We start from the raw sequence: 15,271 nt of genomic DNA, 5'->3' as shown, positions 1-15,271 counted from the left end.
ATGTCAAAAGAATTTCAAGTTCATGATAGGAGTATCTCTCAGGAAATCTTTGAGACTGTGGTAAAAGTCACTCGTGAAGCTTCTTCCCACCACTTTAATTAAAGTTTCTAGCCTTAGAAACTTGCTTTTGCCGGGAGGTGGTGGTGCACACCTTTAATCCCAGCACTTGGGAGGCAAGTGGATTTCTGAGTTTGAGGCCTGCCTGGTCTACAGAATGAGTTCCAGGACAGCCGGAGCTAAAAAAAAAAAAAAAAGAAAGAAAGAAAGAAAAGAAAAGAGAAACTTGCTTTCATGGTTGTTGAGTGATTTTTTTTTCATTTTTGTTATTCCTTCTATGTAGTGGGGTTTCTGTTTCAGTGAGGAACTTCTAACCCCTGCCACAATTTGTTTAGTCATTTGTATGAGTGGATATTCATTCAGTGACAGTAGGTTATCATTTGTCATTGTCATTATTTATTTCTATACTCCGATTTTTTCAAATGCAGCTGGTAGGAGCCATGTTGAGTTGGCTGTAGTGTCTTCTCTATTCCCTTGTCACTTTTGAGAGTTTTCTCTTTATCACACAGTGTTCTAGGATACCTTACTTTTTTATGCTGTTACCCTCTCCCCTCTCCTCCTTTTAGCCTTAGAAACTTGCTTTTGCCGGGAGGTGGTGGTGCACACCTTTAATCCCAGCACTTGGGAGGCAAGTGGATTTCTGAGTTTGAGGCCTGCCTGGTCTACAGAATGAGTTCCAGGACAGCCGGAGCTAAAAAAAAAAAAAAAGAAAGAAAGAAAGAAAAGAAAAGAGAAACTTGCTTTCATGGTTGTTGAGTGATTTTTTTTTCATTTTTGTTATTCCTTCTATGTAGTGGGGTTTCTGTTTCAGTGAGGAACTTCTAACCCCTGCCACAATTTGTTTAGTCATTTGTATGAGTGGATATTCATTCAGTGACAGTAGGTTATCATTTGTCATTGTCATTATTTATTTCTATACTCCGATTTTTTCAAATGCAGCTGGTAGGAGCCATGTTGAGTTGGCTGTAGTGTCTTCTCTATTCCCTTGTCACTTTTGAGAGTTTTCTCTTTATCACACAGTGTTCTAGGATACCTTACTTTTTTATGCTGTTACCCTCTCCCCTCTCCTCCTTTTATTTTTGTTGTCTGTCTGTCTGTCTGTCTGTCTGAGACAAGGTCTCTCTGTGTAGCAGCCCTGGCTGTCCTGGAACTCCATTTGTAGACCAGACTGGCATTGTTTTCTATTTTTTTTAATCTGGAAACAAGGTCATGTAACCCACACTAGCCTCACATTCACTGTGTAGCTTAGGAGGATTTTGAAATCCTGGTACTCCCGTCTCCATCTTCAAAGTAGTGGGACTCCAGATATGTGCTGCTATTTCTTTTGTTTCTTCATTTGTGCTTTTAAGAATTCACATAATGCAGTGAAAGAAATAAACAATGTTTCTAAATACTGCAGTTGGATAATAGTGTGAAAGAGTAGAGAACAGAAAAGGTCATTGTTTCTGTCTGAACCTGTATCACTTAAGAAGAGAAGCTTACTTATTTTGTTCCATAAGGTTGAAAATAAGGACATTAGGCATAAACTCATTGCAGAAACTGGTAAAATGTTCTTAAGTTAGATAAAGTCAGACAATCTATTTAGGTGACCTTCTTTTGTCACCTGGGAGAGTTTACAGAGCCCCTGAGGTTCTACCTGTAGAGTCCTACCTGATTATCATTATACAGAAGAGAATATGGGGCTGGAGAGATGGCTGGCTCAGTGGTTAAGAGCACTGACTGCTCTTCTGAAGGTCCTAAGTTCAAATCCCAGCAACCACATCCGTAATAAGATCTGATGCTCTTTGCTGGAGTGTCTGAATACAGCTACAGTGTACTTATATATAATAAATAAATAAATAAATATCTAGATAGATAGATAGATAGATAGATAGATAGATAGATAGATAGATAGATAGAAGAGAATATGATCTTTTGCCTTTCACCTTTACTTCTCCCAAGCTAACCACATATGGAAAGAGACTGTTACTTGCTTTTAAGGTTTTTTTTGGTGGAAAATGATTTTGTAACCATATAGCTCTATAGATTGCTACTTATAAATATAAAAAATGAAGTCTCCTAGTTTGTCATTCCTTAGATTTCTTTTGGTAAACATTTGACCATTCAGGGGAGATGTTGCGCAAGAAGCGAAGGGAGAAGGATGGTCACAAAGATCCACTTCTGATGGAGGTGAGTCGACTTCAGGATAGTATTATGAAGGACATTGCCGAGCTGCATAAAGAAACAGAAGAAGCAGAAAAGAAGCAGTCTGAACTGGACAAAGTAGCTCAGATCTTGGGAATTGACATCTTTGATAAATCCCTGAAGTCTTCAAATGACAGTAAAGAGTCTACAGAGAAGCCTGAAAAAGAAAAATCTAAGAGCCCAGAAAAAGAGTTGTTACCTTCAAACTCTTCCTCTAACAACAAGGTAATGACTAACTTTTGGTTATTTTTTCCCCCATATGGACTGCTGTAGAGGGTTTTTTTTTTTTTTTTTTTGAGGTTTTCACATATGTTTTTGAAAGAGGATCTCACTAAATAGCTCTGGCTGGCCTGGAACTCACTATGTAGAGCATGCTAGCCCTGAACTCACAGACATCCCCTTGGCTCTGGGGTGCTGGGATTAAAGCATGAACCACCACACTCACTGCTACAGCATTCTCAGTCCTCTCTTCACACACAGCTAGTTATTGTGATATTTACCCCCCTACTTAGGCCTCACTGCATTCCTCTCTGCTCTCTTGTTCACTATACTCCATCTAACCAAAATTCTCATTTCCTAAATGCCTTTTCCCCAACCCAGTGACTAAGTCACATAAATAGAAGCATTTATTATTGATACCTTACTATTTGGGAGTTACATTTTAAGAGAATTCAGGCTGGTGAGATGGCTCAGCAAGTAGAAGAACTTTTATAGAAGCTGGGTAACTTTAGCTCAATTCTCAGAGCCTATAAAAAGTAGGATTCAGTAGCATGAGTCTATAAATCTAGCACTTGTAAGATGAGATGGGCAGAAACAGAAGAATGAGCCAGAAGCTAGAGGGCCACCCAGCCTGTATATACATCCTAACAGCAGAAACAAAAGAGTTGCCTTAATAAGGTAGAAGGCAAGAACTGACTCCAAGAAGTTGTCCTCAGATCTCCAAACACATGCCCTGGTACACATGAACCTACCTGCTCACACACACACTAAAAAATTAGAATTGGTAACTCTGAGGTGTTAACTTCTATTTGTGACTTTTAGGCAGTTTAGGAATATGTGATCTTACTCCTTTCGATCACTCAATGGAAATTACTGTCTGCTGTATCCATGTGCAGCACTGGCTTTCCAGGACACATAAGAAAAGTGATTTGATTTATTCCTTATTTATTCTTATTTCTTATTTATTAACTTGCTGACTATCTTTTGTTTCTCCTTCTAGTCATCATTTGATTTTTAAATTTAATGTATTTGTTTGCGTAGGTAATATATTCAGCATCTACTAAAGGGTATAGTGAAATGACTCCTCCCTATGGTTGTTCGTTCTCCAGTTCCTTTCCACATTGTTCTCCAGCTTCTTTTCTCCAAAGCAGTCAGATCTTTCTACAATCTTGAATACCCTCTCTAAAAGCATTTTATACATGTGTGTATAATATATATAATATATATGTATGTACATATATAATTACATTTGTTTCAATGTGTATATACATATATTATGTGTATGTACATATATACACATATAATTAGGTATGTATATGTAGTGTATACGTGAATATTACATACATAGTTATATTTATTTAAGTATGTGTGGGTGTGATAGCACATGTGAGGTGGCAAGAGGACAACTTTTAGGAGTCCCTTCTACCACTTTGTATTTTAAGTAGGGCCTCTTTTGATGTTTCTGCTGTGCTTGGATTTACAGGCTACCTGGTGCCCATGAGCATGGCATGTCTCCTCTCTACCTCCCCTCTCACCTTGTGAGGGCTGGGATTACATGTGTATGACACAAAACCTAGCTCTTTACATGGATTCTGGAACTCAAAGTCAGGTGATCAGCTTAAGCTTAATCAGATCATCTCACTGTCCTCATATGATCTTGATATTCTTTTAGAGAAAATTTTTAAAATATCTCTAAAAATCTCTAACATATATATATATATATATAAAGAATATATATAAGTAGCTATGTATTTTTTTATTTAATGTTCTTTTTTAAATGTCTATGGGTATTTTTGCCTACATGTATGTATGTACACCACATGCATACAGTGTCCACAGAGGCCAGAAGAGGAGTTACAAGCAGTTGTAAGCCACCGTGTAGCTACTGGAATTGATCCCTGGTCCTGTACAAGAGCAGCTAATGCTCTTAAAAGCCATTTCTCCAGCCCAGTCGTTATATTCTTTTTTGTTTTTGTTTTTTTTTGGATTTGGTTTTTTCGAGACAGGGTTTCTCTGTATAGCCCTGGCTGTCCTGGGACACACTCTGTAGACCAAGCTGGCCTTGAACTCAGAAAACCGCCTGCCTCTGCCTCCCAAAGTGCTGGGATTACAGGCGTATGCCACCCATCACTGCCTGGCTTTATATAGCTTTTTATATTACACACTAGACATGGTCATAATTCCTATGGTTGAGATTCCTGTGGCCATGATTGCTATGATTGTGTGACCACCAGCTTTTTGGGGAGTAGATAAATCTAGACTGCCTTGAATTTTTTTATAAATGTAGTTTTTCTCTCTAGGAATCAAAAGTAAATGAAAAGTCCTGTATTACGAGCCCTAGTTCTACTGAAAGCCTCCAGCCAACTGCTAAGCCGTCTGATCAGCCTGTTGCTGCTTATGAGTATTATGATGCTGGCAGTCACTGGTGCAAAGACTGCAATACCATCTGTGGGACCATGTTTGACTTCTTCACCCATATGCACAATAAGAAGCACACACAGGTAGGTATCCTGACCACTGTTATTTCTATCACCTCATTCCCCTCCAACCTCTGTGCTGCATTACAAAGCTGGAAAATGAAACATTCTCAAAAGGGCAGGAGCCCATTCTGAAGAGCCAAGAGTTACCAACAAAGGAGATACTATCCCTGGGGCTCAGTTCAGGGGACCTACTGTAACTAAACACCATACAAGTGTAAGTGAGGCTTCTCTCTCTTGATTCCTTGAGTACCTGAATTTTTATTTATCCATTTCTAGTACTTGAGCTAACATGTTTTTACCTTCTCCACAGGTGATTCCGTTTAAACAGTTGGCAGAGTTGGTGGGTGGGGGTGGATAGCTAAGAACTGCTGGTTCCCTGGTCTGATATTTAGGGGAAGAAAAAGAGAGAAAAGTGGGTCATTGAGATTTTAGTGCTGTTGTGTGAGCGCCTCTGCCTCTTGCAAATAGACACTGGATCCCTACAACAGACCTTGGGCTTCAAAGACCCAGAGTGAGGCTAAGCAAGACACTGTAAAGCGAACTGACAAGATAACTGTTCCTGCAAAAGGTAGGTTCCCTCCCTCCCTGCTTTTCCAACTAAATTTTTATTAAGGAGTAAATTGAGAAGTTGAATATCTTTAAAATTTTATTTATAAGTCGTCAGTGCTGCATGTAGCAATGATCTCTAAGTACTTACTTAGTACCTACATGAGAACTCTCATGCAGATACGTGAATTTACCATTGAGGACTATGGTTTCTAAATCTCTTCTAACATGCTTGGTGCATGATAGGCCTTAAGGAATGGATCTGGCACAAGGTACTGCTGGATTAACCAGTGAGGCAGTGTTCCCAAGTGGTAAAAGAATAGCTGCATAGAAGTAAGAGGTTAGAAAGGTTAGAAAGAGTATGTCCTTGGGATTCATCTAAATGCCACTTCTGACTCCAAAGTGTGTATGGTCATCTTATTGCAAAATAGTGATAGCATTTGCCTCTGGTTTCTGGCATCCTTGATGGAAAAGGCTTGCTTCCTCTTTTCTATTTCTTTTAGGCTCTGAGTTTCTGATTCCTATCACTGGGTTTTACTGCCAACTTTGTGAGGAATTTTTGGGGGATCCAATTTCTGGAGAGCAGCATGTCAAGGGTCACCAGCACAATGAAAACTACAAGGTTGGTCTTTGAAGTCCCTGTAGAGCTCCTTACTTTCTGTACTAATTCCTTTGGTCATGCCAAATATCAGAGTTAGCGGCCAACATTTTTCACATTCCATCTAACATTAGGAAGTTCTCGGTCCTTATTCTTGAAAAGATTGTTCCAGTGATATGTTCTTAAATGAGTTGTAGCTGTGGCAAGGGCCAAGATTTTTCTCTTATATATCAATTTGACAACTTATTAAGCCTTTATATGTTCTCTTTCCAGAAATATGTGGAAGAAAACCCATTGTATGAAGAACGAAGAAATCTGGACCGCCAAGCTGGCTTGGCTGTTGTCCTAGAGACAGAGCGGCGACGGCAAAATGAGCTCAAACGCAAACTTAATGAGAAGCCAAAGGAGGAGAAGATAGAAAAAAAGGCAAAAATTGTAAAAGAAGCAAAGGAAGATGACAAAGCCTCTGGAGAGCTAGAGGACCAACTCTCTGAGGGTGGGAATTCCCCTGAGAAAGGTGAAATTAAAAGGAATGCTAGCCTCAAACCCCAAGTAAAAGAAGAGGTAAAGAAGGATTCATCAATAGCATCTTCTTTTGGAAAGTTCAGTTGGAAGAAGCCAGAAAAAGAAGAAGAAAAAAGTTCAGTGATAACCCCAGGTGCCCCTAAGGAAGACACCATGGAAACCAGTAAGGACAGAGATGAAGGCAAAGCTGAGGTTGGAAAGGCAAAGCCCATCAAAATCAAGCTTTCTGGAAAAACTGTCGTTGCACAGACCAGTCCCTGGACACCTGTCGTTACAACTTCAACACAGACTAAGATCCGACCCAACTTGCCTATCCCATCCACAGTACTCCGCAAGTCAGGTTCAGCCGCAGTGAGCAAGCCTGCTCCTCTTAACACCTTTCTGTCTATCAAGTCCTCTGGGACCTCCACCAAGCCTTTGCCAGTGGTTAAAGAGTCTTCATCAGATCTTCTCTTGCCTCCAGATATCATCTCCAAAGCTTTTGGAGGAGAAGAGGTGGTTCTAAAAGGGTCTCCAGAGGAAAAAGTGGAACTGGCTGAAAAGAATGAACCATCCCAAGTACCTGAGCAAATGCTGGCTCTACTTCCACCGCCACCACCTCCACCCCCACCACCTCCACCCCCACCTCCACCACCCCTGGTTGTACCTCAGCTATCTGCCCCATCTCCTGCTCAAGCAAATGTTGTCTTAACTCCAGGAAAATCTAATTCGGTGGTATCTCAGACTTTCAATCATGGGTTCCAAGGTCCTAATATTTTGAACCCAGGGTTGCCTGTGGCCTTCATGGCCTCAGAACAACCAGCTGCAATTCCTTCTGATGAGACAGCTCCTGGGGTGAGTGAGAGTGACCAGGACCAGACCCTAATGTCTATGTTAGTACGGCCTCCACCACCCCTTTCAAGTGTATTCAGTGAACAGGCCAAAAAATTAGAAAAGCGAAATTCGTGTTTAGCCACAGCCAATGCTAAAGACCTATATGACATATTCTATAGTAGTGGTGGAAAGGGGGCCCATGAGACTAAGCTGAGTAGTAGTCCATTAGCCAATGGGGAAAGCAACAGCCTTTCTAGAACAGAAAGTTCAGATATCTCCTCCACTTCTGCTTTGAACAGTAGTTTATCCTCAGAGGACCTGCCTCAAGGTAGTGCTTTGGTCACTGCTACTGAAGTCAGCAATCTTGAAAATCCTATTTCAAAAGATATGGAGTCCATAGGGAAATGGTCTGTTGTAGATCAAATAGATCCCAAAAGCAAAGACAGCACCTATAGCTTCCTACAGCCTCTGACAAGATTATACCAAAATAAGCCTTATGAGATAGTTTCCCCAAAGACAGACACTTTGGTCATGTGGACTTCTGGTTCTTTCCATAATGACACTGATAAGGATAGACCTCCAGAGGGGAAAATCAAATTTGACCTGGGAGAGCCAGGGCCACCTGGTACAGACTCAACTTCTCATCTGTCAGATAAACACTGTCAAACCAATGGATCTCAGAAGTTGATAGAAATTAACTTCATAGATAATCAAAACAAGAACCAAGAGGTGTACCAGTCAGAGGATTGCAGAGAAAGTGAAGTGAAGAGAAACACTGAACTAAAAGGAAAGGCAGCAACTGAAGAAGAAGGTGCCAATAGCTTAGAAGATTCTAATTCAAACCATGTCAACAGAAATACATGGGAAGGAGAAATAGGACAACCCAAGTTGTCAACAGTTGACAAAGAGGCAGAACAGTCTAGCAAATTGATGACAGGACGTGAAAATACAAGTAAAGTAGTAATTGAATTGAGTCAGTCTCTCCCTTCCAAAAGGACAAAAATAGATTCATTTCCATCATTGCTCCAGAATCCAAAAGGCATGCCTGAACTACTACTGCTGTCTCCAGCTGGATCAGGTATGTGTTTAAAGAGACAAGAGACGTGGGAGAGGCCAGAGAAACCAGGAGTGGAAGATGTGGAGCTACAAGGTACCTGTCCAGAACTAACTGTAACAATAGAAAGCAAAGTTTTGGAAAACTTTGATGCTACACATTTAGAGGTAGAGGGATTTGCAGCTCTGAGGAATCTGGGGGATATGCATGCTGATTTCAGCAATAGTCAGATAGAACAAACACAGAGATCACCAACTGCCCTGTCACAGAAAGCATGTGAAGAAAATTCTGTGTCATCTGTAATGTGTAATCCTTCCAGTCTCAGTGACATTGAACCTACAATACCATCTTTTTCTGGATTTCCATTAGAATCTCCCAAAACTTTGGTGCTTAATTTTGAAACAGAGGGTGCACATAGCTCATCTAATTCCAGAAATGGGAGAATCACCTCTAGCTCTTTGGAAACTGGACACCCTATGGAAAATGTTGACCATGACTTAGGAGGTGAGAGAACACACCAGGCCCTTGACCTCTTGGCTGGAGGAATGTTGTCTGAGGAAGTAAAAGAAACTTCACCACTACAGAAAGATTTACTCAGAATGGAATCCACAACAGTCAGTCCTTCAAGCCTTGGACCATCTCCTTGCCTTCCAGACCTTGTTGATTTTGTCACACGGACACCTGGAGTTCCAAAAGAGAAACCATGTTCTCCACTTTCTGAGCCAGATGACTTTCTCAAGTGTAGTTCCTTGGAGATAGGATCACCACCTCCAGAAATTCTGAATGTGTCTGTCTCAGAGGTAGCAGTTCCTCAAGTAAGTGAAGACAATGACAATGCTTTGAATTTGGTAAAAATTCCAACCTCAGGCTCCCCTTCAAGGGATCAGGTAGTTGGAGGCAACTCGAGCCCTCAGGAAATGCCTGAACAAGAAGCTGCAGTTGATGTCATCCCAGACCACACAAGGTCCAGTGTTTATGACTCTTAACAGTCAGGACTACTTAAATGGATGAATCATTGGGTTTTAGAAATTGGATCCCAGGACTAGTTGGCAATCTCATCTGGAAACCGTCACAGTAAATGTTCATTGGAGCTAAAACAATACCGTCTCCTCCCTTTCTCTTTAAAATATTAGATAAAATAAGTTTTAACAACTTCTCTACATATCTGTAAAAGAAAAAAAAGTATTTTCTGTTAATTTTTTAAATTTTTGGCCAAATTATTTTTTCTTTGTCATTAAAGTCAAATGTCTATCTGGCTCACCACAAAGTGTTCTTTGATTTTGACTTTGAGGCTGCCATTTCTAAAATGTGAGGGGGTGTGGGAAACAGCTGACTTCAATTACTGCTTGTATACCTACCTTTCTGGGCAACTGACAGATCTCTGGAAGAAACACCAGAAAGCTTGCTGAAATGGAAAGCTTTTGAAGAAAGAATTGTACCTCCCTTAGGTTCCGTTCATTCGGATGGGCCTGCCTTAACATTGTTAGGATTGCAGCGTGAGTAGCCCTGCTTGCTGTTTTAACTTTCCTCACCTGGCACATTAGCTCCTTATTTTGTTGCCTTTGCTTTAAATGGTTCTAGTCACCTACAGACTTGTTTGGAAGTGGCCTCAGTAAATGACAGAAAAACTGGCAGGCTCAGTTTTGGAAGACAACAAACTGGTAAGGCTTATTCCTGGCTCAGTGCCAGGAACATTTGTGTTTTGGAGTTCACTTTTAGTTTTGAAATGGCCTTTGCCCATTATATTGTACATTTTATGTTAAATTGTTTATCAGCCATTTCTGTTGTAAACTCTAGAAGATCTAAAATGGGATTGGACTCACTCTCTGTTCCACAAACATAGATGTAACCCTCTACCTCTCCTTACCCAACTTATTGCCACCATAGTGTGATGTTTTGGGTTGTACATTTTGTTTAATAAAAGTTTTAAAGAATTTATGAATTGGCTTGGATAAGTTTAAATCCATTTTTAATGTGTTAATTTTTTTGGAATAAATGTATTCATCTCCTACTTCTTTCTGTATGTTTGTCTTGACACCACACAAATTTGAGCTTCAAAAGAAACTAGAGTAATGAGTGGCAGCCTGCTGTCCACCCCAGCCTGCAGCTCTCCTTCTCCAAAGCCACTTCCTTCAGAATCAGAGATTGTACTGTCTAACCTGTGCTGCCTGGGTGTAAAAAAGAAGTTGGCTCCCCCTAGGTGCTTTGGGAAATGGAGCTCTGAATGGATATTCAGGTGCTTGGTGGGGTGCATTCAGGAGTCAGGGAGCTCAGCACTCAGGGTTTCTAAACTGTTCCAGTTTCCTTCTGATGTTCCTCCTTTGTTAGACGTGTGTAACCTGGTTCAGCAGAGCCAGCCTCCACCTGCTCCTCAGCATTCCTTCAAGTCCTTTCTGCAGGATTCCTGCCCCGTTTCCTTATCTACAGACCCCTAGATTGAGTTGATGAGAATATCTAGTTTTTCTAGAGTCTTAATCAATTCCAACTTATTAGTCCTGGTCTCCGTTGTGAAAAGGAATGGATGGATATGAGAGACCAAGATCCTTGACTATGTCTCGGCCATTTGCTTTCCCATGGTTTTGGATGAGTTTCTTAAATCATTGTGTTCTAGTTGGCGTGTTGTCTTTATTCCTTTAAAGATGAGGGTTTTTACTTCATCTCTGAATCAAATATATATAGAATCCTGAGTAGCCTTGGTAGGAATGGGAGAGAGTGAGTGTGAGAACGCATGCTCATGGGTGTCAGAAGACAGCTTTGAGGAGTTGATTCTGGGGACTGGACATGGGTCATCAGTCTTAAGTGGGAAGCACGTCTACATACAGATCCTCAGGTGGTCTTAAAGTTTGAGTTGAGTATACTCTTGGCCTGAAACCCATAGAGTGACTCAAAAAAATTGCTCTTAGAAAAGCTTAATCTCCAGTGGGTTTCAAAAGAGATCACTTCTTCCAAAAATGGCTCCCTTGTTATAGGAGGTTATCTATGGGAATTTAGGGAAAAATAAATTTAAATGCCAGTTTGTACTGACTTTCAGGCTTATGTTCCACTTCTTTCTTGGAGAGAGGGATTAAGCCTAGATTTAACTTCACTCCCTAGGTTAGGAGCCCCTCCTTCAGTCTCTCGGTTAGGAGGGGCTACTTGAGAAGAGTAGGAAGGGACAAGGAACTATCTAAGGAAGGCAGACCTACCATAGGCAGCTGGAGCCTAAAGCTCTGCGGAGAACATTGAGCCTTAACTTTCCCTTATAATTTCAGAACGACTTCAGGGCTTATTCCAAAGTTGTCTGTAATCTAGGATTTCTTCTGTATAGTCCCTTCCGAGAGTTAAAGGAAAGGCATTCTTCAGCTCTACCCTAAACCAGCAGAGGGAACAGCTTCTAGGATACTAGTTGTAAGAAGTGCTGCCATCACCCTTTGATAAATGGCATCTAGCCTTGGAGCCCATCCAGAGAAGCCACATGAATGTTCAGAACTCTGGTCCAGTAGTTGGTACTTAGACATTTTAAAGGCTTATCACGGTACTAAAATTTTGGTCATAGGACTGGAGAGATGGTTCAGGGGTCAAGAGCACAGACTGCTCCTCCAGAGGTCCCAAGTTCAGTCAGGACCCAGCACACCTGCATGGCGACTCACAACCATCTGTAATGGGATCTGACGCCCTCTTCTGGTGGGTCTGAAGACAGCTACAGTGTACTCATATAAATCTTTTTTTTTTTTTTTTAATTTTTGACCTTGGAGGTGAGGAATGGGCTCTGGCTTTGTTGCAGTAGAATTATGTTTAAGTCAAGAACAATACTTTTCTTAATCTATCTTTGTTCATTGGTGTTTTACCTGCATATATGTCTGTGTGACCATGTCAGAAGCTCCAGACCTGGGATTACAGGCAGGTGTGAGCTGCCATGTGGGTGCTGGGGACTGAACCCAGATACTCTAGGATAGCAACTAGTGCTCTTAACCGCTTAGCTATCTCTTTAGTTTCCCCTTTCCTCCTAAACAATTTTTACTGAATGACATCAGCAGTAGGAAATTAAACAGTAGTGTTTAAATATGGACAAATGCCTACTTTCACCCAGTTCCTTTAAATTATTCCCTGAAAGTGCCCTATGCTTTGTGAATGCTTTTTTTTTCTGCCATATATGGCATCTTTTCCCTATTTACTACTGGTCGCACAGAGCCTATAATACTCTAGTGTCTTTCTGCTAACACTACTGAGCAATATAGCAAAGTACTCTTCACCTAACTACTCTACTTTGTCTCTCAAAAGGGGGGGGGGTAGGTTTGGCAGTAAAGCATACAAAAATATGTCTTATCCAATTGTCAGCTTCTGGGACTGAAGAAAACAGACATCCAAGATATAATTAATTATAACCAGTCTATATAATTATACTTGTATGTCTGTTTTCAGGGCTTTATTTATATTAATCAATTGATGTGCTCTTCTCTGGAGAAGACTGTCCGCATACCTTGGCTTCCTATAGTTCCTTGTGTAGGTTGAAGCTTCATATGTGGGTCTGTTGGTATCTTCTTTGGTCAGCTGATGTTTAGGCAGTCAAGATGGCGAGACTGTATAGGTGTACCTCCTGGTATTACTAGGAGACACAATCTCACAGCAAATTCTCTGGTCCTTTAGCTTTTACAATGCTTTCTCCTCCCTCTCCACATGTTCCACTTAGGTGCAGGAGTATTTTGTAGCTATATCCATTGGGACTAGGTAGAGTTTGATTTTTCAATTATGTTTATTTAATTTCATTTTGGTCTTGTATGATGTGTTTTATCACTAGCCCAGGCTGGCCTAGAATTAACTGTGCAGAAAAGGCTAGACCTAAATTTGCAACAGTCTTCTTGTCTTTATCTCCCAAGTGCCAGGATTGATTACAGACATATTCCAGCATATCTGGCTTGCTTATATAATTTTAATTCTGTATATAATAATAGTCTCATGGATAATACAATTTTTTTAGAGTTTATAATCTTAAAAAAATAACCAGTATCCAGATATCCTGGCCCATATATACTTCAAAGAAAATATCCATAAATGTGTGCACTTATGTAGAAGCATTTAACATGGTTATAATCTATTTCTATATGTCTATTGGCTAATACACGCCCACTAACTGCACTATAAGAGAAGTCATTTTTTTGCTTACTGTGCTTTTCCCCCTTTGTATTCATAGTGCACAACTGCCTAGCAAATAGAAAATCTCAATAAAAATGTTGTTGGAAAAAATCAGTGTGGTAATAGCTATTTTCCTTAACTGATTGTTAATACTTAGCAATTTGTATATGGATTAAAACTCAATTGCTGCCTGTGTCTGCTGAGTACTTAGCATTCTAGAAGCCAACTGTCTTTTTGTTCTCCTGCCCTGGTTCTTTGTGTACAAAGCTCTGTGGCAGTTAATGATCAAGTTCACAGGTGGTCCTCCCTTTCAGTAACCTTCTGGAGCGGTGGTCCCAGGTTGGGTGGGGGCCACTGCCTTAACACCTCCTGGAAAAGAAACTGAGATGTAAAGAGGTAAACTAAGAGCTGCTAAGGAAAGGCTGGAGGCATTTTGAGAACTCTGATTTTTCAAGTGGCCTCTTCTTTCCTTCCAGCCAAATAAGCACGCTGATGTCAGCTGGTCAGACTCCAGAATTCCTGTGATCTAGCTGAAGGAGTATTCAATGTTTTATGGCCTAACATCTTCTTGACATTTCAGCAAAACTAAAACTAACTGTTTCATTTATGGGTAGAAACAAAAACATAAAAGATCTTTCAGGAGGAAAAATAATTTTATTTGTATTGTCTGTTGTATTTCAACCTTCTGACATTGAAAATGCATTTTATATAAAAATACTTTATATATGTATGTATTCATACAAGACAAGATTATGTTGGAGTTGTCTGGTACTAAAAAAAAATTATAGGTCCGGGTTTGTTTGTTTGTTTTTTAATCCTTCTATGCACTAAAAACCATTTTTTTTCCAAAGCAGTGTCTTTCCTACATAGTATATCCCTGAGTTTAACCTCTGTCATTTATTTTCTTTCCATCAGTACAAATAGATCCTGATTGTTTTTCTCCTCAACACTTAATAAATTACTGCCACTGTTCTCAGGGCAATATACCTTCTTTAAGAATCTCCAACCATTTTTTTTATTCTACTTATGTACAAACACTTGGACATTAAATGTTAAAAATCAAGACATTTGTCTTCACAAAGCTTACTTTAATGCAGTTCCACAACAGATATCAAAGTTGTTGCTATAGACAATAGAACGGAGGATAATGCATATCTAGATGTGACAACTTAGAGCTTTACAGGCTTTTGTTATTTCCATGAATGAGCCAGCCCAATAAATACAGAAAGGTTGGGGTTGGTGAGATGGTCAGCAGGTAAAGGTACCTGCTGCCAAGTGTGATGATTCAAGTTCAATCCCACCCATATGGTAGAAGAAAATAACCGACTCCTATAAGTTGTCCTCTGGTTTCCACATGTTTGTACCTGCATACATACCCCCCATACACACACACAAGGAGTTTTGCATAAAATAAGTATGTTTAAGGTAAGTGAATGAATGAGTAGGAAGACATAGAAACAATTATACAAGGAAAGAACAAAATATAATGAATGTAAGGAAGGGTTGGAGATGTTTAGAGGATAGGAATGTGTACTGGTTAGTTCCCAGCATGCACATCAGGTGTCTCATGACCACCTGTAACTCCAGCTTCTGGAGATTTGATGCTGCCTTGTGGCTTCTCTGGGCACCCTCACTCATGTGCACCCCACCCCTACACACACACACACACACACACACACACAC

General features: G+C 40.3%; 1 protein-coding gene across 4 annotated transcripts in view; it reads left to right on the top strand.

Annotated features, from left to right (window-relative positions):
• The window catches only part of Znf318 (zinc finger protein 318), a 36,717-nt gene that overhangs the window by 20,528 nt on the left and 918 nt on the right, over window positions 1-15,271 (top strand). For 3 of the 4 annotated variants that reach the window (XR_007979411.1, XM_052192110.1, XM_052192109.1), the window contains exons 6-7: window positions 2,165-2,466; window positions 4,761-4,961. Coding sequence is in view for 3 of the 4 variants with exons in the window: in XM_052192110.1 (XP_052048070.1) it covers window positions 2,165-2,466; window positions 4,761-4,961 (503 nt within the window). In the remaining variant the exon portion in view is untranslated. Of the gene's footprint in view, window positions 1-2,164; window positions 2,467-4,760; window positions 4,962-5,408; window positions 5,509-5,989; window positions 6,109-6,357; window positions 10,415-15,271 lie in introns of those variants that run through there. The other variant, XM_052192108.1, reaches the window with a different exon arrangement.

This window comes from Apodemus sylvaticus, chromosome 9 (genome assembly GCF_947179515.1).
Source record: "Apodemus sylvaticus chromosome 9, mApoSyl1.1, whole genome shotgun sequence".
In the NCBI taxonomy this organism is placed as follows: domain Eukaryota; kingdom Metazoa; phylum Chordata; class Mammalia; order Rodentia; family Muridae; genus Apodemus; species Apodemus sylvaticus.
The sequence above is the reverse complement of the archived record's forward strand: the minus strand, read 5'-3'. Positions and strand labels throughout refer to the sequence as shown.